Genomic DNA, 20,319 nt, shown 5'->3' with positions numbered 1-20,319 from the left:
AAGTCAATTCTGTCGTCTAAGAGCTGAGACGATACAATGTTCCAGGTTATATCTGTTCATATTAAGTTTGTACATTAATGAAATCTTTATAGTTAATAATTTTTGATTCTCCCAACAGAAAGCAAGAGCACCAGTGGTCTAGTGGTAGAATAGTACCCTGCCACGGTACAGACCCGGGTTCGATTCCCGGCTGGTGCAATGTTGCTTTTTGTTGCTGCGAATTTTGAAAATTGATTAATAGTTTTGCTCTAAAATTAAGAAATACATGCGAAGATCAAGACGTCTGTGAAACATAGACGGTGATTAGGCTATGCCTAAAAATCTTTAAATTTCTATAACATTCTCAAACCTCCTAAACCATAATCCCTAAGCTCTGAGGACAAAATCCTTCGGCTCACAGTTTATGCTTTTACTAATACTTCATTCATTCGCATTTGAACTACGGATAAGAGTGGCTCTTATCATCTGGAGCTTCAACAACACGTCTTTCATGCAACTGCGTTTTTCAGGCGAATCTACGGTGCAACAGAGTGCAACGCTCATTACATCAGTGAAGCAATCATACTGTTTGGTTGAGTCAATCTCTTGTTCTTCATAGTATAACTTGCTGCCCGATTCTAATAGTGTGGTGTCCATTATTTCATCCATGTCCTTTGGATAAGCCAATTGAACCCATTTGATCAAATTGAGATCTCCTGAAAAGCTTTCATGGGTTGGACACTTCCCTGTAAAAAGCTCCATCAACGTTACTCCAAAACTGTACACATCTCCTGCTGTTGTAGGCTTTCTTCCCACTCCATATTCTGCAATATCAAAACAGAGACATTGCTTGCTTAGTCTCAAAAAATGTAGTAATTATCAAGTTCTTGTAGTATATGATTGATTTTATTTCTTCTTTTTCTTAAGTTTAGCCATTTTGAATGTATAATGGACCGAAATACCTCTCTTTTTATGTTCTTTTTTGTTATTGCTTGATATTAAGCTATTATTATTCAGTATTGAGTTATTCTTTTAATTAAACGACAAAGCTGTAATGTTAGCTAACCTGGAGGAACGTAGCCAATGGAACCCTTTAAGACATGGCTGGAAGTTATGGAAGAAGATTGGTTATTTCCTCCTTCCATCAGTAAACGAGCTAAACCAAAATCCCCAACTTTTGCTGTCATCTCTTCGGACAGGATAATGTTGCTTGGCTTCAAATCACAGTGAACAATTGGAACATCGTAACCGTTGTGAAGGTAATCCAACACAGAAGCAACATCAATGGCAATGTTCAATCTCTCAATTAGATTCAACCCACTTCCGTCTGCATGAAGTTTATGCTTATGAATCCATGAATCTAAGCTTCCATTACTTAAAAACTCATAAACCAGAGCAAGAAACTCCTTTCGCTTGAAGTCTATGCTGGAGCAGGAAGTGATTAATTTAACAAGATTTCGATGTCTTACGTTTCTTAAAGCTTCACACTCTGCAAGAAAGCTTCTCACTGAACCAGCTCTTTCCATGTTAAGAACCTTGACAGCAATGGCAGTCCCCTGTTCCAAATAGCCTCTGTATACAGTCCCAAAGCTCCCTTTTCCAATCAGATTTTCTGAGCTGAAATTCTGAGTTGCCAAACAGAGCTCACGATATGATATCATCTCAGGCATTCCCTTCACCAATTCACTTGATTGGAATGATTTATCCTTTGATTTTCTTCTCATGAGGTAAGTCACAGTACCAAATATAATAGATATTGCTAACACTGCTGATAAAACAGAGACAACAACAATTTTGATCACTTTTTCTTTTGTCTTTGTCACAGCACACGAGAGGTTGAGTTCATCACAAAGCTTTGGATTGCCTTGCAAGTAAAGATTAGTTATGTTTTCCAACTCTGTTGGAACGATTCCTTCGAGATCATTGAAAGAGAGATTCAGAGTTTGAAGAGCTTTTAACTGTTGAAACTCCCTAGGAATGGGGCCTGAAAGACGGTTTGAGGAGAGATCCAGAATCTGGAGGCCTCTAAGATCTTCAAAAGTTCTTGGGATAGGGCCAGAGAATTCATTGTTGGCCATTATCAATGCCTCCAAGCTTTTGCAACCACTAATTGAAGAAGGAATATTACCAAAGAAATGGTTATTAGAGATATCGATGGTGACAACATTTTCTAGAGAACCGATTTCTTCAGGAAGTGGCCCACTGAAAAAATTATTGGAAAGATTCAAAATCTTGCTTAAACCAGGCAAGGCAAGGGTGGCTCTTGGAATACTTCCATTAAGCTTATTTTTTGACAAATCCAAGGAAAGTAGGTTCATGTAATTCCCAAAAGAGGTGGGTATGTTACCAACCAAATCATTTCCTGATAGATCAATTTGATTTAACATTCTAAGATCACCCAAAGAAGTTGGAATTCTACCAGAAAGTTGATTCCTTGCCAAACCAAGCATTTGAAGCTTTTCCAATTTGCCAATTTGAGATGGGATTTCACCTGATAACGAGTTATCACTCAAATTCAGCAGAGACAAGCCTTGCAAATTAGAAATGGTGGAAGGTATATTCCCATAAAAACGATTCTCTCCCATGTACAACTTAGAAAGATCCTTGGAAAGATTCCCAATCGAATCCGGAATCACGCCCTCAAAATTGTTTCCATCAAGAGCTAGAAAGGCAAGTCGAGAGCTGTTTGTTAAGGAAGTGATGAAATCAAGGCCTCCATTTGTATCTGAACCCACGAACTTATTGTATCCAATGTTGTACATAGAGAGATTGTGAAGCTTCTCGAGACCAGCTGGGACTGTCCCTTCAAGAAAGTTGTGAGCAAAGCGTATGACTTGTATTTTTGTGATGTTATGCAATGACTCGGGAATTGTTCCTGTAAACTTGTTGAAACAAAAATTGAATACTAAAAGATTTGGGAGCTTTTCTCCTATATCTTTGGGGAATGTTCCCCAAAGTTGGTTGGAGGCTAAAGCCAGAGTGACTAAGGAAGACATGTTGAATATTGGAGGAGGAACAGTGCCAGAGAGGTTGTTGATGGTGATAATCAAATGCTTCAAGTTTGGAAGAGCAGCCAATTGGGTGGGAAGGGGGCCATTGATTGAATTTGTGCCTAAATTTATGGTAACAATGGAAGAAAGATTACCAAAAGATGGTGGAATTGAACCATAGAGTTGGTTTTGTGCTAAGTTCAAAACTTGGAGTTTGTTCAAGCGGCTGAGTTCGTCAGGGAGTCTCCCATTGATTTTGTTTGACGTCAAATCGAGGATCTCGAGATCAACCATGTTGCTGATATTGGAAGGTAATTGGCCTTGTAAATTGTTGAAACTCACATTCAAAACTCTCAAGCGAAAAAGATTGGTGATTTGATGTGGAATTTGCCCTGTTATTTGATTGCTCTGGAGTTGGAGTGAATTAAGGAAAGAGAGGTTTCCAAGATGAGGATCAATGGAGCCGGAGAGTAGAAAGCCGGTGAGATTCAAGCCAACAACTCGTTTGCCATCTCCGGTGCAGGTAACGCCGACCCAGTTGCAAGGGGATGAAGTTTGATCACTGTTCCATGAAGACAAGGGATTTGGAGGGCGAATGTTTTGAAATGTGGACTTGATTGCAAGCAGAGCTTGTTTATCTGTGTCAAGATTCAAAGTGGCTGACACAACAGTCGGAAATGAGGAAAATTTCAAAATGACAATGGTGATGAAAATGGCGAATTGGAAGTGGGTTGAGTGAGAAGCCATGTCTAGATGGTTGGATTTGAACGGAGGAGGAAAATGAATGAATTTATAGTATGGAGTTCGCCATGAATGGGGGCCAGGTTCTGGAAAAAGATGATTCAGTGAGATAAGAGAAGGCTCCATCTGACGGTCAGAATGCTTGGCGTGAGAGTTGAATGTTAGAACTTGAATTTTACACCAAAGACCAAGTCATTTCTTTTGAACTTATGGTGATTATTAAGAAGCGTGACATTTAAGAGAATTAGTTGCAACCGTTACTATCACAATATGACTATTGAATCAAAGTTTAGTCCAAAGTCCAACAAACATTTTGTGTGACTCATTAAACTTCATTTAAAACCCCGTGTTTCAATGTGAACTTAAGCTTAGAATTTTTTATAGGCGTTTTTCTTTAAGTTATGAGATTTTATTTCATTTTGAGGACGGTTGTATAAAAAAACTTCAAAATAAGTATTCGAACAATATTGTTTGAACACTCATAATACCATTTTAAATAATTTGTTAATTAATTGATACATCTTTGTTGATCTATTATGATGAATTGGAATTAGAGTGTTTACTTGAAGTTGAAGCTAGTTTAACTTTTAAAACACTCTCAAGAAAATATAGTTTAAACAATTTTTTTTAATGAATAAAAGTGAATTAGATTTTATTTGGATTGATTTTTATAATGTAAATAGTTAAATAGTGAATGTATGTGTTGTCTATTTATTGCAACCGGCGACTTAGAGAAAATTAGAATTGAATGAGATTGTTATTGAGCCTACTTGTGATTCTGTGCAAATATTTTGTTGGAAATTCTTGTATTTGAGTTAAATTTCAATCTTTTTTTTTTATTTTTATGACAATCAAGTAATTTTATTTTTAACAAGTAGAGCAAATATATAATAATTTAATTTGTATTAGCAGTGTAATTTATTTTAATAAATATGATAACAAATATTCGTTCACAAAAGTAATTCATTATTAAGTCAAATAAGCTTCTCTTTGGCATTCTGAAGCTTTGAAACTACATCTTTGATGTCAATACGTTCTGCTGGATAATTCACAGTGCATGACAGTGCAACTTCAATTGTTTCCATCAAACAATCCTTCTCCTTACCTAAACTCATGTTTTGATCTTCATACTTCAAATCCAAACTATGTTTCCACAACTTGATATCTATCACTTCCATCACATCTTTCCGGAAACCTGACTCTACCCATTTCACTAAATTCAGTTCTCCTGTGAAGCATTCATCTGTTGGATTCTTCCCTGTAAACAGTTCCAACAATGTTATTCCAAAACTGTACACATCTCCTGCTTTTGTTGGCTTTACTCCGTAACCATACTCTGCAATATCAACATTCTCCATAGTTATTTATACAGTTCTGAAAATTGATTGACTAAGAATTTATTTTATTTATATCATGGCATCACATGTGAATGTGATTATTAACAAACCTGGAGGAAGGTAACCAATGGAACCTTTAAGGACATGGGTAGAAGTGATAGAATTTTGGGTCCTTGCACTTTCTGAAAGTAGGCTGGCCAATCCGAAATCTCCTACTTTTGCTGTCATGTCTGCATCTAGAAGAATGTTGCTTGGCTTCAAATCACAATGAATAATGGGATACTCACAATCATGGTGTAAGTAATTTATTGCTGAAGCGATGTCGATGGCAATGTTCATTCGTGTAAGAACATCGAGTCCGCTTCCATTTTGATGGCTTCTTTGGCCTTTAATCCACTCTTCCAAGCTTCCATTGCTCAAAAGTTCGTAAATCAAAGCTCGGAATTCCATGTTTGAGAAATCTATGCCGGAGCATGATGTGACGAGTTTAACGAGATTTCGATGTCTCACATTCCGCAGGGCTTCACACTCGGCCAGAAAGCTCTTTATAGAGCCAGTCTTGTTGATGTCAAGAACCTTGATAGCAACAGGAATTCCTTGCTTTAAACTTCCCCTGTACACTGTACCAAAACTTCCTTTTCCAATCAAATGTTTCTCACTGAAATTTTCTGTTGTCAAACGCAGTCCACCATAAGTAACCATTTCATATTGCCTCTTCTCCGACTCAATCGATGGTTCAATCTTTGATTTGTTCCTCTTAAAATAGATCAGTATACCAATGATAAAGCAGAGTGCTAGTGTTGAAAATACAACAGTAAAAACAATGACTTCGATTACTTTGGCATGTTTAGAACCACTTTTTGGACATGAAGAGTACAAGCAAAGCTTTTGATTACCTTCTAAATAAACACTGCCAATGCTTTCAAACACTTCACCCACAGGAATTGCTCCCTCCAGGTCATTAAAAGAGAGATTCAAATATTGAAGGCCTGCTATATCTTGAAGCTCATAAGGAATGGGGCCTGAAAGATGGTTTGAAGAGAGATCAAGATGTTGGAGGCCTTTAAGATCTTTAAGAGTTATCGGGATTGGACCGAAGAATTCATTCCTAGCCATTATCAGTTTCTCTAAGCTTTTGCAACCACTGATTGAAGGAACAATGTCACCAGAGATACGATTATTAGAGATATCGATGACAATGACATTCTTTAGTAACCCAATTTCTTTAGGAAGAGACCCACTAAAATGGTTATTGGATAGATTTAGAACCTTGCTTAAACGAGCCAAACTGAGAGCTTCTCGCGGTATACTTCCTTCCAACTTATTGTTGGAAAAATCCAACGAGAGTAGAGTCACAAAGTTCCCAAAAGATGTTGGTATTTTACCAATCAAATTGTTTCCTGACAAATCAACTTCAATCAACTTATGGAGATTTCCCATGGAGCTTGGGATGTTACCAGAAAATCGATTCCTGGCCAGACCAAGTATTTCTAGATTTTCCAACTTGCCTATTTGAGATATAATTTCCCCTGATAACGAGTTGTCACTTAAATTTAGCAGAGACAAGCCACGCAAATTCGAAATTGAAGAGGGTATATTGCCATACATACGATTCCCTCCCATGTTCAATATAGAGATATCCTTTGAAAGATTTCCAATGGTATCTGGAATCATACCCTCCAACTGATTATCATCAATTGCAAGGTAACTGAGATGCGAGTTGTTTGTCAAAGAAGTTATGAAACTAAGTCCATTATCACCCACACTAGAAAATTTATTTGATCCAATATTGTAATACGAAAGTTCATGGAGATTTTCCAAACCTGGTGGCAGTGTTCCACCTAAGTGATTGTGAGCAAAGCGCAGGACTTGAATTTTTGTCAAGTTGTGGATTGAGTGAGGGATTGTTCCAGTAAATTGATTGAAGCAAAGGTGAAATACTTCAAGATTGGAGAGATTGTCTCCAATGTTAACTGGAAATGCTCCCCGTAGTCTGTTTGAAGCTAAAGCAAGGGTGAGTAGTGAAGACATGTTGAACACATTAGGTGGAACCTCACCAGAGAGATCATTGAGACGAAGCACGAGATGTTTGAGATTTTGAAGGTCACCCACTTGACTTGGAATGGATCCACTCAAAGAATTGGTCCCCAAGTTCATGGTAACAAGGGAAGAGATATTCCCAAAGGTTGCAGGAATCGTGCCATAGAGTTGGTTTCTTCCCAAGTTCAAGACTTTCAGTTTGGTTAAATAACCCAACTGTTCAGGAAGTCGACCTGTGATCTTATTTGATGACAAGTCAAGAATCTCCAGGGCAGGCATTGAGCTGAAGTTCACGGAAATTATCTCTCCCTGTAAGTTGTTGGAACTAATGTTTACAATTCTCAGGTGCAAAAGATGATGGATTTGTATAGGGATTGATCCTGTGAAATAATTGTTTTGAAGTTGAAGAGATTGAAGGAAGGAAAGGTTTCCAATCTGAGAATCTATGAAACCTGACAGTCCCATGTCGGAAAGACGAAGTTGAACTACTCTTTTGGTGCCATATTTGCTGCAGTTGACACCTGTCCAGTTGCAAGGTGATGAATTTTGGTTCCATGAGGATAGAGAGCTGACAGTTGATGGGTCTAGTTGAGACTTGAATGAAAGCAACGCTATTTTGTCAGTGTGGATGCTTTGCATGGTAGATCCAAGACTAAGAAATACACAGTTCAAGAGAGTTATAGCCTTGATGAACTGAAGAATTTGACAAGGAGTAGCCATGTCTATGTGAAAATGAGAATTGTGAAAGAGGAGAGAGTCTAATTTATGCAAGCGTGAAGACCTTCCAAGAAGGTGACGAAAGAGTTGGTTAAGTTTACTGAAGAATAGTCAAGTCAAAGGACCATCGTCCTTAAGTTTCAAAATAGAAAAGTGGAAATTTTGCAATTTTCTTTTTCTTCTGTCGTTTATCCTGCAATATTTTTCTATTAATCATCTACTTTCAAAATTTCTACAACTTTCAAGAGTCCAGAGTGTTTTTAAAATAACTTTTTTACCCATTACTTTGGATTTAATCTTAACAAATATAGCTTTGAGTGTGTTCTAGCATGTTAATATTTCAAGCTAAGTTAAAAGATGCACACTAGACAGAGTGGATTTAAGGTACTAAAAACATACAAAAACAAAAATATTGTTTTTTTTAAAGAGTTTATGAACTAAAATTAACATTACAAACTATAAAGTTTATGAACTAAAATTAACATCTAAACCTTTTGTTTTCTCTAATAGTCCAGCTTAACTTTAATGAATAAATAAAAGAGTGTCAACTTCATCAATAAAAACTTTGTACCAAAATTTGGATTATGCAACTTGTAACTTATAACTTATAACTTGATCTTGATTTAGCATTTATTGTACGAAAGCACGTTTTATTGTTTTCTAGATACAATAATAAAAAAAATCATTTTCAAATATTAGAATTTGAATGTTTAAAAATATTTGTTTGAACGGAAAAACAACAGAATAAACAGACCAAAAAAGACGAAAGAATGATCTAAAACATGCCAGAAAAAAGAAGATCAATCAACCCCAAACTACGCACCAATTCCACTTTGATTAGAGTTGACAGTGTTTGTCATATATGGTCAATAATGGAAAATTCTTTGCCTAACTCTATCTACGGTTGAAATTCGAATATTACTTTTTATCTTATTTAACTAATTGCACTATATTTAAATTGACATTTTAGATCTCAAATATTATCCATACATACATTTACCACAAAAAAAACGATTCTGTACAGAACAAATGCTGATTGTGTCAATAACCTTAATTAGCAAAGGTATTTCAAGCTTTAAAGCTTGTTTGAAAAATTGAAGGTCAAAGTTGGTCCCTAAGTTCATGGTTATTGAAGGTCACCCACACGCAAGTGTTTAGACTCAACATTGAGAATATCAACCAATTTTTCAAACACACATATTGCTTGCTTTGCACATCTTGCACAGAGACCTCAGGCAAGAATGATGTTCATAAAATATCTTAACAATCTTCCAAATAACGAATAAAATGCTTCACAGCTTATTTATATTAAGGGGACATTAGCAAATACTTCATTTACCAATACCCACATACATAAATTGAACTTGCATATGCGTGTTGTACACACACCAAGCAATAAAAATTAGACAAGCTTTTATTTTGGTTGACCTCTTTTGTCTTTCTTGAAGTGATGAAGGTGAAACCATAACAATATTTACCAAATTACAGAACTCTTATCAATTAAGACACGTCGTTTTTATTTGAAGGACGAATAAGGTTGTCTTTAGCACTTCTAAGCTTTGAAACTGCATCCTCCATGTCAATGCGGTTTACTGGAGTATTCACAGTGCATGAGAGTGCAACTCCGATTACTTTGGTCAAACAATCTTTTTGCATATCTGAACCGATGGTTCGACCTCTGTAGACTAAATCCACAAAAAGCTCTGGCAACTTATGATCAATCACTTCCATTATATCTTCTGGATAACTTGACTCCACCCATTTTATCAAATTCAATTCTCCTGTGAAACATTCATCTGTTGGACTCTTTCCTGTGAAAAGCTCCAGCAATGTTACTCCAAAACTGTACACATCTCCAGCTGTTGTTGGCTTCACCCCAAAACCATACTCTGTAGTAATATCAAGATTAATCCATGAAAGTTAGTTAATTAACTTAAAATGCTCTTCAAAAGTAGGGGAATTTTATTCATTATGATGAACAAACCTGGAGGAAGATAACCAATTGAACCTTTTAGGACATGTGTGGAAGTGATGGAAGATTGAGCGTTTTTATTTTCCATTAGCAACCGAGCCAATCCAAAATCTCCTACTTTTGCTGTCATGTTTTCATCTAGAAGAACGTTGCTTGGCTTTAAATCACAGTGAACTATAGGAAGTTCACAATCATGGTGTAAGTAATTTATAGCTGAAGCAACATCGATGGCGATGTTTACTCGCTCAAGGATATTGAGCCCAATTCCATATTCATGGCTTCTTTGGCCATGAACCCACTCATCCAAACTCCCATTGCTCAAAAGTTCATAAATCAAAGCTCGAAATTCCATGTTTGAGAAGTCTATGCTTGAGCATGTTGTGATGAGTCTAACTAGATTTCGATGTCTCACATTCCTTAAAGCTTCACATTCAGCCTTAAAACTCCTTAGAGAACCAGTCCTGTTAACATCAAGAACCTTGATTGCTACAGGGATATCTTCCTTTAACATTCCCTTGTAAACAGATCCAAAACTTCCTTTTCCAATCAAGTTTTTCTCACTGAAATTCTCTGTTGCCAAACGTAGCTCATCGTAAGACACCATTTCATGTTTACTATTTAACAACTCAGTGGATGGTACAGTTTTTGACTTCTTCCTCAAGAAATGGATCAACGTACCAATGATAAAACACAATGCCAGTGTTGAAAACACAGCCGATAAGATTATGACTTTGACTGCTTTGTTATGTTTAGAATCACTTTTTTTACATGAGGAATACCAACAAAGCTTTGAGTTTCCTTGTAAACTGACATTGGCCCTGCTTTCAAAGATACCTCCTTTAGGAACTTCTCCCTCAAGGTCATTAAAAGAGAGATTTAGATACTGAAGAGCTGCTAGATATTGAAGATTATCAGGGATTGGACCAGAGAGAAGATTTGAGGAGAGGTCAATAATTTGGATGGCTTTGAGTTCTCCTATACTATTGGGAATGTGACCTGATAACTTATTTCTTGCCATGAACAATTTCTCTATGCTCTTCCAACCTTTGATTGACGACGGAATCTCTCCAGATATGAGATTGGTCGAGAGATCAATCTGAAAGAGATTTGCAAGGTACCCAATTTCCTCAGGGAGAGGACCAGTAAGGAGATTGTTGGACATGTTCAATCTAATACTGGAAGGGAGATTGAGCGCTTCTTTGGGTATGCTTCCATTTAGCTTATTGTTGGATAAATCCATGGACAGAAGCTTCTGGAAGTTGTTGAAAGAGGTGGGAACTCCACCAATTAACTCATTTCTAGATAAATCAAGATTTGTCAACTTTTGAAGATTTCCCAAGGTGCTTGGAATCCAACCTGAGAACTGATTCTTTGCCAAAACAAGGCTTTGGAGGTTCTCTAATTGGCCAATCTCAGATGGGATTTCTCCTGATAGTGAATTGTAGCTCAAATTCAGCAAAGCCAAGCCATTTAAATTCCCAATTGTGTGAGGTATATTACCAGAGAGACGATTCCCTCCCATGAACAAAATGGAAAGAGATTTAGAAAGATTTCCAATGGACTCAGGAATTTGACCTTCGAAATTGTTGCCATCAATGGCAAGAAACGAAAGGCGAGAGCTTTTTGTCAAAGAAGTGATGAAACTAATCCCATCTTTGTCGGAGCTGAGCTTATTGTACCCAATATTATACATAATAAGGTTATGTAGATTCTCCAAACCTGGTGGAACTGTCCCTTCAAGAAAATTGTAGGCGAAACGAATGATTTGAATATTAGTGATATTATGCAAGGAAGGAGGAATTGTTCCAGTAAATTCATTGAAACAGAAGTTGAAGACCAAAAGATTAGGAAGTGTATCACCAATGTCCATTGGAAATGTTCCCCATAGTTTGTTGGAAGCCAAAGCCAGAGTAACTAAAGAAGACATGTTGTATATGGCAGGAGGAACAGTACCAGTGAGATTGTTAATGGTGATGATAAGATCCTTAAGATTTGGAAGACGACTTAGCTCGGTTGGAATTGGTCCAGTAAGAGAATTTGTACCAAAATTTATGGTGACAAGAGAAGAAAGGTTGCCAAATGAAGGTGGGATTTCACCAAAAATATGATTTTGTGCCAATTTCAAGACTTTAAGGTTGGTTAAAAGACTAAGCTCATTAGGAAGAGTGGATGTTATGTTATTGGAAGTTAAGTCAAGGATCTCAAGGGCAGCCATGGCACTGATATTTGAAGGGAATCCACCTTCAAGAGAGTTGAAACTCATGTTGAGGAGATTGAGGCGAAAAAGTTTAGAAATTTGATGAGGAATTGGTCCTGTTAAGAGGTTATTTTGTAGCTGAAGAGAATGAAGAAAAGTGAGGTTGCCAATATGAGGGTCTAAAGAACCTGAAATTTTCAAGCTTGAAAGATCAAGCCCAATAACTCTGTTTCCTTTTTTGTTGCAACTGACACGAGTCCAATTGCAAGGGGAAGAGTTCGGATTATCCCAAGAAGACAAAGGATTTGAAGGGTTGAGATTGGTAAATCCAGATTTGATCGAAATCAAGGCTTGTTTGTCTGTTTCAATGCTCAATCTGGCTGATTCAACCATGAAAAATGAGGTTGTGAAAGCTAAAATCGTAACAGATATGAAAAACTCAACAACAGGGGTTTGAGCTCCCATGGCTCTAAAACTATTGGGTGTGTGTTGTGAATTTGAACAACGAGGATTAATGAAACTCACTATTTATATTAATACAACAAATCCATGTATAAAAAACTATGACTTTCTTGATCAATTTTGTCTGTATTATATGAACAAGTTAGTGTGTCAATCCACTGCCAGCTTGCCAGTCAATCAACAAAGCTCCTGTTATAATAATGGAAAAACACAGGGAGAAGAAATATAAAAAGAGTTTTAGAAATTTAGTATAGATATAGAAAATACAATGACGGTCAAATATTAAAGCTATGAAAAAGAAAGCCATTGAAATAGGAAGTCCAGCCCAACGTTGCAGACAAAGTCAAAGGTTTGAGGTTTGAAATGCAAAGGCATTATCATCAGTGTTTATACTTTATAGAGAAGATCAACATTTATTCCATTATTAAGATATTAAATAATGAATATTTCCATGAGGGGCGGATTACTATTCAACTATTTTAGCGCTAAGCAAGAATTATCTTCTAGATCAACACTAAAAAAAAGACGTGCTTGAAGTCAAGTCCTTTAAAGATTTAAACTCTTGACTTTAAAGATAATTAGTGTTGAGCTATGTTTCCCGTTCATTGAATTAGATTCTAAATATTGTCATTAAAAACATGGTATGAATTTGGTATTTGGTGGTAAGAAACAAACCTGATAATTCGTCGGTTACCTATCCATTTATTTGCAAAGAGTATGCCTCAATAATCCTGATTTTTAAGGGTTAAAAATAAGCATAATTGAAGGTTTACGGATGTTAAAATTCACTTCCAATAAACAGTGCCAAAGGAAAAAAAATGTATGTTGACCTAAGCTTTATTTTAGTTTATTAATACTTATTGGAAGATTGATTACGTAACTGATATTTCTTAATAAAACAAATTATTCATTTATCAATTCCGATCATTTAGTCGAATTAATTTAGGATATATAATAGGATTAATGAAAATTAAAACTATTGAACAAACGTTTATTTGATAATAAAAAAGTAGTATCACTCAAAATATTTTCACAAGGAAAATCACATATGTATGAAAGAAGGGAAGTTTGTGGGCAGCGAGAGGAGAAAAAAGACCTCAATGATTGTTTGCATACAAACTTAAGGCGTAGTCCAAATGAATACATACTTTGTTTATTAATTATACGTGATTTTCAGTTTACATACGATAAGAACTGCTTAGACCAAAACCACAGGTATTAGTCGAATCTTATACTGATGATAATTATTAATTATCTCAATGTTTTGTTTTACACAAAGAAATAACACAAGCCACTCTCAGGGTCGATTTTTACGAGATTATACGTAAATTTGCATTACAACTTAAAAGAGTCGCCTGCAGGCTGCAACTGCAAGAGCATCTAAGATCAAAATATTCTTCTTCTTATCATCTCAGTAAATGTTAAATCCTTTATTTGTCGCCATTAACACAACAGCGACACTATAATCAAATCTAATTCTGATCCAATTATTCCCACATCCCATGTCCATCCTTTATTAGTAGAATCTGTTCCCATTTCACTGCCAGTTTCTACTAATTAAGGTATAATGTTTCAGTTCGTCGGGTTGTTTCTTCACTTCCTTGACCAACTTCTTCTACTTTTCCCACTAATAATAATCATCATCTTCCTCCTCCTCCGTTTCCTTCGATCCAATAACCCTGGCCAGAGGCGGCTCCCGCCGAGCCCGCCTGGGGGTTCCTTCCCCATTCTTGGTCATCTTAATCTCCTCAAGAACCCCCTCCACCGCACCCTCGCAAAACTCTCCGCCAAACACGGCCCCATTCTTCTCCTCCACTTCGGCTCCCGCCCCGTCCTCCTAATCTCCTCCCCATCCGCCGCGCAAGAATGTCTAACCAAAAACGACATTGCTTTTGCCTCCCGCCCTCGCCTCTCCGTCGGAAAACACCTTGGCTGCAATTACACAAACATCCTTTGGGCCCCCTATGGACCCCATTGGCGCAACCAAAGACGCATCGCCACCCTCCAGATTCTCTCACCCGCCCGAATCCATATGTACGGTAGCGTGAGAACAGAGGAAGTGAAGTTCTTGATTCGCAGGCTGTGCGGAGGCACTGGAGAAAATGGGTTTCGAATGGTGGAGATGAAGAAGGTGTTTTTCGAGACGGTTCTTAATGTGATGATGAGGATGATCGCTGGTAAGCGGTATTGCGGGGAGAGAGAATCGGAGGAAGCAGAGAGATTCAGAGAGATTGTGAAAGAAGGGTTTAAAGTGAGTGGGGCTACGAATATGGGGGACTTTCTGCCAAATTTTTTGAAATGGGTTGGGTTGTGGAGTGGAATTGAGAAAAGGATGGAGAGATTACAAGGTTTGAGAGATGGGTTTATGCAGAATTTGATTGAGGAACGACGAAGGATGAGAAGGGATAAAGGAGATGAAATGAAAGAATCCAGAGTAATGGCGGATGTTCTTTTGGATTTGCAACAAACTGAACCTCACTATTATACGGATGCTTTCATTCGAGGCATGATGCAAGTAAAAGTTCTTTCCTTCCAACAAATTTCCTTTGGTCCTTAAGTTTAACAGTTAGTTCTATTATACAAACTTGTTGTCCATCAATTAATTTAGGATGATATACATATAAACAGGGGATGCTATCAGCAGGGACAGACACATCATCAGCAACAATGGAATGGGCATTTTCACTACTACTCAACCACCCTAATTCTCTCCTCAAAGTTCAAGAAGAAATCGACACCCACGTGGGTCCAAACAGACTCCTTCAAGAATCCGATCTCTCAAACCTACCCTTCCTCAACTCTGTTCTCAAAGAGACCCTCCGCATTTACCCAGTCGCCCCATTGCTGGTTCCTCACGAGTCCTCCCAAGACTGCGTCGTTGGAGGCTTCCACGTGCCTCGCGGCACAATGTTGCTTGTAAACAACTGGGCCATTCAAAACGACAGTGATTCATGGCCGGACCCAGCAGAGTTTAAGCCGGAGAGGTTCCAGGATGCAGGGGAAGTGGAGGAGGGGTTGCGGTGGCTGCCGTTTGGGGCGGGGCGGAGGGGTTGTCCCGGCGAGGGATTGGCTATGCGGATGGTGGGGCTTACTTTGGGGTGTTTGATTCAGTGTTTTGAGTGGCGGAGAGTGGGGGAGGAGATGGTGGATATGAGCGAAGGCGGTGGCCTTACAATGCCCAGAGCCAGACCATTATGGGCCAACTACAGGCCTCGCCCCATTTTACTTCGACTTCTCCCCACCTTTTGACTCTGCCATGAGAGGAAAATTGAAGTTTAAACAAAACCTTTACTTTTGATACCTCCATTCCATTCCTCAAGAATTCTATAATTTCTTACCACCTACCACCTTAATAGAAGAAGAAGCATATTTACTAGTATAGGCTTTAATTATGATTGATTAATTGCAAATTTTAATATCACAATAGTATTTACATCTAAATCCAACCATTTTAACTCTTAAAACTTTGAAGTTTCTTAGGTTCAAAATAGTCTAAAATCAATTTATTTATTTATTTATTTTAAAAAAAGGAACAATGATCTTACATTTGATCACCATCGTTGCACAATGGAATCTAACAAAAATTCAATTCAATATATATTTTTTTAACTAACAATAATTATGATTTATCTTTGAACTTACAAACAAGTTAGAGTGAGGAAATTAGAAAATGTGAATTTATTAATGAAAGGACTATTTTTATACAAGTTGAAGTATATAGTGTAACAAGAATTTATTTTATTGGGGTAATTAATGAGATGGTACTACAAAATTTACCAATGCATTAAAGTTACCTGAATTAATTGGATAGAAGAAATAGTAAAAGTTTAGTTGTCACATCGTACACCGCACGTGAACACGATCCTTCTATACAGAACAACTCAATCTTTACTAAAACTATCTTCCACCCAAAAATACATATTGTTTTAACTTCTACTATTTCTTTTTCAACTTTATAATATTAACAGTTCAAAAATATACTATCATAATTCAAATTAAAATAATCTATTCCAAACATAAACATTGTGCTCATCTAAAAAAATTATTGTAGATGAAAATAAATGAGAGGTAAATAAGATAGATATTTTAAGAAAAGGGGTTAAGATCACATGTTAGGCCCTTTCTACTAATGAATGGTGGAGCAATATTTGAGTGTTAACGGTATTGTAAATTTCATACAAGTCTAGATAGATATAGTTGGAGAGAAGTAAATATATATTTCATTTAGTCAAAGTAAGAAGGGTTCGTACAGAAGGAAACATAGGTTGGGAAAAGGCAATAAAGTAAAGGCTGGTTTAGGGTTTAATGTAATTAAGGACATTTGGAGTTGCCCTTGGAGTTCTTCAAGTTCCCATAGCAAGGGCATTCGTGTTTATTCCCATAAGTCCCGGACGGCACACACCCACATTTCTCACAGCATATCCCACAGTACTTCATGCACCTATCTCGCACCCCAGCTTTGGAACATCTCCTTCTACATTTCCAACCGCAGAAACCTTTCACACACAAAACAAATAAAAAAACCGTACGTTATAATCTTTACAATAAAATTAATGATATGATGTTGTTGTTCAGTTTCAAACGTTAATTAATTTCTTTACCTGGGGCACCCAATGAGAGCTCCAGGAAGGAGGTGAGAAGGAGAAGCCAAGTAAGAAGATGAAGGAACTTCATTTTCTTGAGGAACAACAAACTAAGGCAAATTGTAGTGTGAGATCTTTTGGGTGATTTTGAAGGGTATTTAAAGCGTTTTTTTTTCTTTGGTTTTCAGGAGGGTGTAATTATTAAATGGTAGTGAAATCGACCAGCACATTCCAGACTGTCATATTTTTTTTTTTTTTTTGTTTTTAAGAAAGTAGTAAGTAGTAAGCAGTAAGCAGTAAGATTCCTTCTACCATTTTTGGTTGTGTAGTAAGTTCTACATGGGGTTTCAACTTCTACGTGGAAATAATTGGTATGGAAACCCACCAATTAAATTTTGACACCTTCACATCACTGCAGTGTGCATATGTGTACGTGGATTCCTCTCATTGCACCGTCTACCTTCTTCACTTACCACTACCAAGGTGATCACACGGCCATTACATGTTTCATGTTCCAGGAGATTCCCCCATTTGACCGAGTGAAGCGAGAGTGGGAAAAATAAGCCTTATACACACAAATATCATAAACTTCGGGAGAAGTTTTCTAACTTCTCGTTTTTGTTTTCTTCAAAGTAGGAGCTACTTGGGGGACATGTATGAAAAATTAAAGACAAAAAAATGATCTTTTGAAAATGTAACAAGATCAGTAGACCGGAAAGTTGGATTGGAGACCACCAAAACTAAATGTGTTTAGTATTATAAATTAATATTCTATCCAAACTGTTTACCGAGGAATAATGTTAATGATATTCTTAACCCAAGTTATTTTTTGTTAACTTTTTCATAAATACTATTGAAGCAACATGTACTACTGTAAGTCCTCAGTTTGTGTCAACTTTTTTTAAGTTGAAGCGTTTAGCACACAGTTGGCATAATTAATGTTCATAGTACAGAAATTTAATCTATCATTTAGATAATTCATGTGGTTTTTTAATAATTCTATCCATAAGTATGGCTATGGAATAATGGAAACATGCTCTTATTATTATGGATACTGTTTCTAATGCTGAAAAGATACCTTCTATTTTTTTATTCCATCTTTTTTTTATAATAGAACTTTGGTTATAGTTGGAAAACTACAAAATGACTTGGTTACCCATACCTGAAAGAAGTCCACAGTGACCTCCCAAATTTTGCAACCATGGCTTATAGGCTTTAATGTTCCATCAAAATAAAAAACGAAGTTATTTAACTGCTTTTCAAGTCGTGTTAAATGTAAAGAGTTGTTAAGGTTAGAGAACTGTTAAATCGTAAACTTATAATATTAAGAATTTAAACAAAGAATAAAATGGATGGTTTTGAAGGTTGGAGGTATAAATCAACCATTGATGCACCCCAACAACAGGTGGAATTATCTCTTTGAAAAGTATTTACAGAAACATATATTTTAGAAAAAGCATCTGTCATCCTTTCTTTCACTAAGTCCCGAGGACCCGAAGAACCGAGCATTGAGCAAAAGTCGTGAAAGTAGGAACGAAGAAGAGGCCCATGCAAAAGCCCGAAAAGAAAAAGGCCCATTATCAGCTCAAATTTATATATTTATGGTTTGGATAATTATAATTGATAAACAATTTAGAAATAATAATTAAAGATACAGCAATATTTAAAAAAAAAATCGCAAATATAGTAAAACTATCGGTAGATTTGTATGATAGATCAATATTTACAACATAATCTATCGATGATAGAAAATTTGATAAATTTGACTATATTTACAATTTTTTAAAAACATTGCTATATAGTTAATTATTTTGCATCTAATGGTTAAATTTGCAACTATTCCTTATAGTTTTATATACAATTAAATATACACAGTATTAAAAAAATTGTATCTCATCGTATCTATTTTTTTATTGTAAATATGGCAAAATTAGGGTTATCAGACATTAATCGTAAAGACTGTCGACTTTTAAATAGGAGTTCATAATTTCTTTTGCTATTTTTGCAAAGAGCTTCTACCCAATCTATCATGAATATTTTTGACACGATTTGTTATATTTACAATTTTTTTAAAATGTTAGTGTGTATACTAATATTTTGAATCTAATTACCACATTTTCATCTATTTTTTTCTAGATAAATTAATTAAAAACAATCAATAAATTTTATACTAAAAAATATAATTAATTGAAAATAAATGATAGAAACTAACGTAGTCTAACTTTTAACCTAAGCATGAGTATAATTATTCGTACTTCATCCCTCCTTATGGCCTTGGAATGTCATTATGATTTTGAGGTATTCTTTACATCATTTCTTAATTCTCTTCTACAATAACTTTTCTTTGAAAAAATAAAAAAAAACTAAAACCGAGAAGTTCATAAGATCTTGTTTTATGGCTGATTTTTCTACTTTGAAAAAAGAAAATTTTGTAGCAAAGATAAGCGGGGTAGGCATCCACGTATAATTTAACATGGATCTAGTGGACTCGAACCTTATTTACTTTTACGTTATTTATATAATAAATGTTTTTAAAAAATCAATCTAATATCAATAGTTGTAGTTCAACGAAGTGGTAAATACATATCTCAATTAATTTTAAAATTTTTGTCTAACTTGTTATAAAGTCCTCCATCAACAAAAAAATTTGGATTCGTGACGGTGGCAAGGATACTCGTTTCGTTTTTTTTCCTTTGTGTAGATAGAGAGAAAAAGATGAAGCTTCCTAGCAAAAAAGGTGTTTTCTTTATTTTGCTTTTTCGTTGTTTGTTTCCTTTATAAAGTAACATAAAAGTTAGTGGGACACTTCTTCACTTAATCTCAACCTCAATCTCCCTTCACTTCATTCAATATTACTAAGCTCTCGAATTCACCAATTTGGAAATAACCCTAAGTTATTATCACTGCCCCATCCCCTACTTTTCCACTCATTTTTAACCTCTACACCAATTTCCATTTCACATTCAACTACCAACATTTATAAAATCTACCTTCAAATTAAATATCAAACGTCACTCATTAAAATAACTACAACTTTATTTCAAATCTTTAATTCCATTATATAAAGTAAGTTTAATAGAATGATACATACACTTATTCTCTTAAGGTTAGAAGTTTATCAATTGTTCATCTTTACATATATCATTCCTCCATACTCAACTCCCATCAATTACCCTTTTTGATCTTTCATTAACTTTTCTCTAGCTAGATTCCCAAGTGAATGACCGATAGTTTCTATGGTAAAATATCTCATCAACATGTGAAGTGTTGATCTTTAAAGTGAGTTATTAATCCTTACAAA

At 35.9% G+C, this 20,319-nt stretch overlaps 5 protein-coding genes and 1 non-coding gene across 6 annotated transcripts; 2 read left to right on the top strand and 4 right to left on the bottom strand.

Moving 5' to 3' along the window:
- The first annotated feature begins 127 nt into the window (after positions 1-127).
- On the top strand, positions 128-198 carry TRNAG-GCC. Its single transcript has one exon. It is a non-coding gene; the product is annotated as a tRNA-Gly (tRNA).
- Positions 199-230: 32 nt separating this feature from the next.
- Positions 231-3,864, bottom strand: LOC101220206 (probable LRR receptor-like serine/threonine-protein kinase At3g47570). The gene is made up of 2 exons (XM_004142971.3): positions 1,046-3,864; positions 231-803 (listed from the first exon to the last, which is right to left on the bottom strand). The coding sequence occupies exons 1-2, from the start codon at positions 3,834-3,836 to the stop codon at positions 421-423; spliced, it is 3,174 nt and encodes a 1,057-aa protein (XP_004143019.2). The 5' UTR covers positions 3,837-3,864; the 3' UTR covers positions 231-420.
- A 730-nt stretch (positions 3,865-4,594) lies between these two features.
- Positions 4,595-7,865, bottom strand: LOC101220443 (putative receptor-like protein kinase At3g47110). Its single transcript, XM_004142972.3, has 2 exons — positions 5,158-7,865; positions 4,595-5,046 (listed from the first exon to the last, which is right to left on the bottom strand). Exons 1-2 carry the CDS (start codon positions 7,805-7,807, stop codon positions 4,685-4,687), a joined length of 3,012 nt encoding a protein of 1,003 aa, XP_004143020.1. The 5' UTR covers positions 7,808-7,865; the 3' UTR covers positions 4,595-4,684.
- Positions 7,866-8,823: 958 nt separating this feature from the next.
- On the bottom strand, positions 8,824-12,516 carry LOC101220683 (probable LRR receptor-like serine/threonine-protein kinase At3g47570). The gene is made up of 2 exons (XM_004142973.3): positions 9,789-12,516; positions 8,824-9,693 (listed from the first exon to the last, which is right to left on the bottom strand). Exons 1-2 carry the CDS (start codon positions 12,436-12,438, stop codon positions 9,305-9,307), a joined length of 3,039 nt encoding a protein of 1,012 aa, XP_004143021.2. The 5' UTR covers positions 12,439-12,516; the 3' UTR covers positions 8,824-9,304.
- Positions 12,517-13,890: 1,374 nt separating this feature from the next.
- LOC101220916 (cytochrome P450 81Q32) lies at positions 13,891-15,838 on the top strand. Its single transcript, XM_004142974.3, has 2 exons — positions 13,891-14,950; positions 15,064-15,838. Exons 1-2 carry the CDS (start codon positions 14,003-14,005, stop codon positions 15,682-15,684), a joined length of 1,569 nt encoding a protein of 522 aa, XP_004143022.1. The 5' UTR covers positions 13,891-14,002; the 3' UTR covers positions 15,685-15,838.
- A 791-nt stretch (positions 15,839-16,629) lies between these two features.
- LOC101206381 (peamaclein) lies at positions 16,630-17,197 on the bottom strand. The gene is made up of 2 exons (XM_004142833.2): positions 17,037-17,197; positions 16,630-16,931 (listed from the first exon to the last, which is right to left on the bottom strand). The coding sequence occupies exons 1-2, from the start codon at positions 17,107-17,109 to the stop codon at positions 16,747-16,749; spliced, it is 258 nt and encodes an 85-aa protein (XP_004142881.1). The 5' UTR covers positions 17,110-17,197; the 3' UTR covers positions 16,630-16,746.
- Between the last annotated feature and the right edge of the window lie 3,122 nt (positions 17,198-20,319).

Source organism: Cucumis sativus, chromosome 2 (genome assembly GCF_000004075.3).
Source record: "Cucumis sativus cultivar 9930 chromosome 2, Cucumber_9930_V3, whole genome shotgun sequence".
In the NCBI taxonomy this organism is placed as follows: Eukaryota; Viridiplantae; Streptophyta; class Magnoliopsida; order Cucurbitales; family Cucurbitaceae; genus Cucumis; species Cucumis sativus.
Note: the sequence above shows the minus strand (reverse complement) of the source record. Positions and strands in the feature narration are given on the sequence as shown.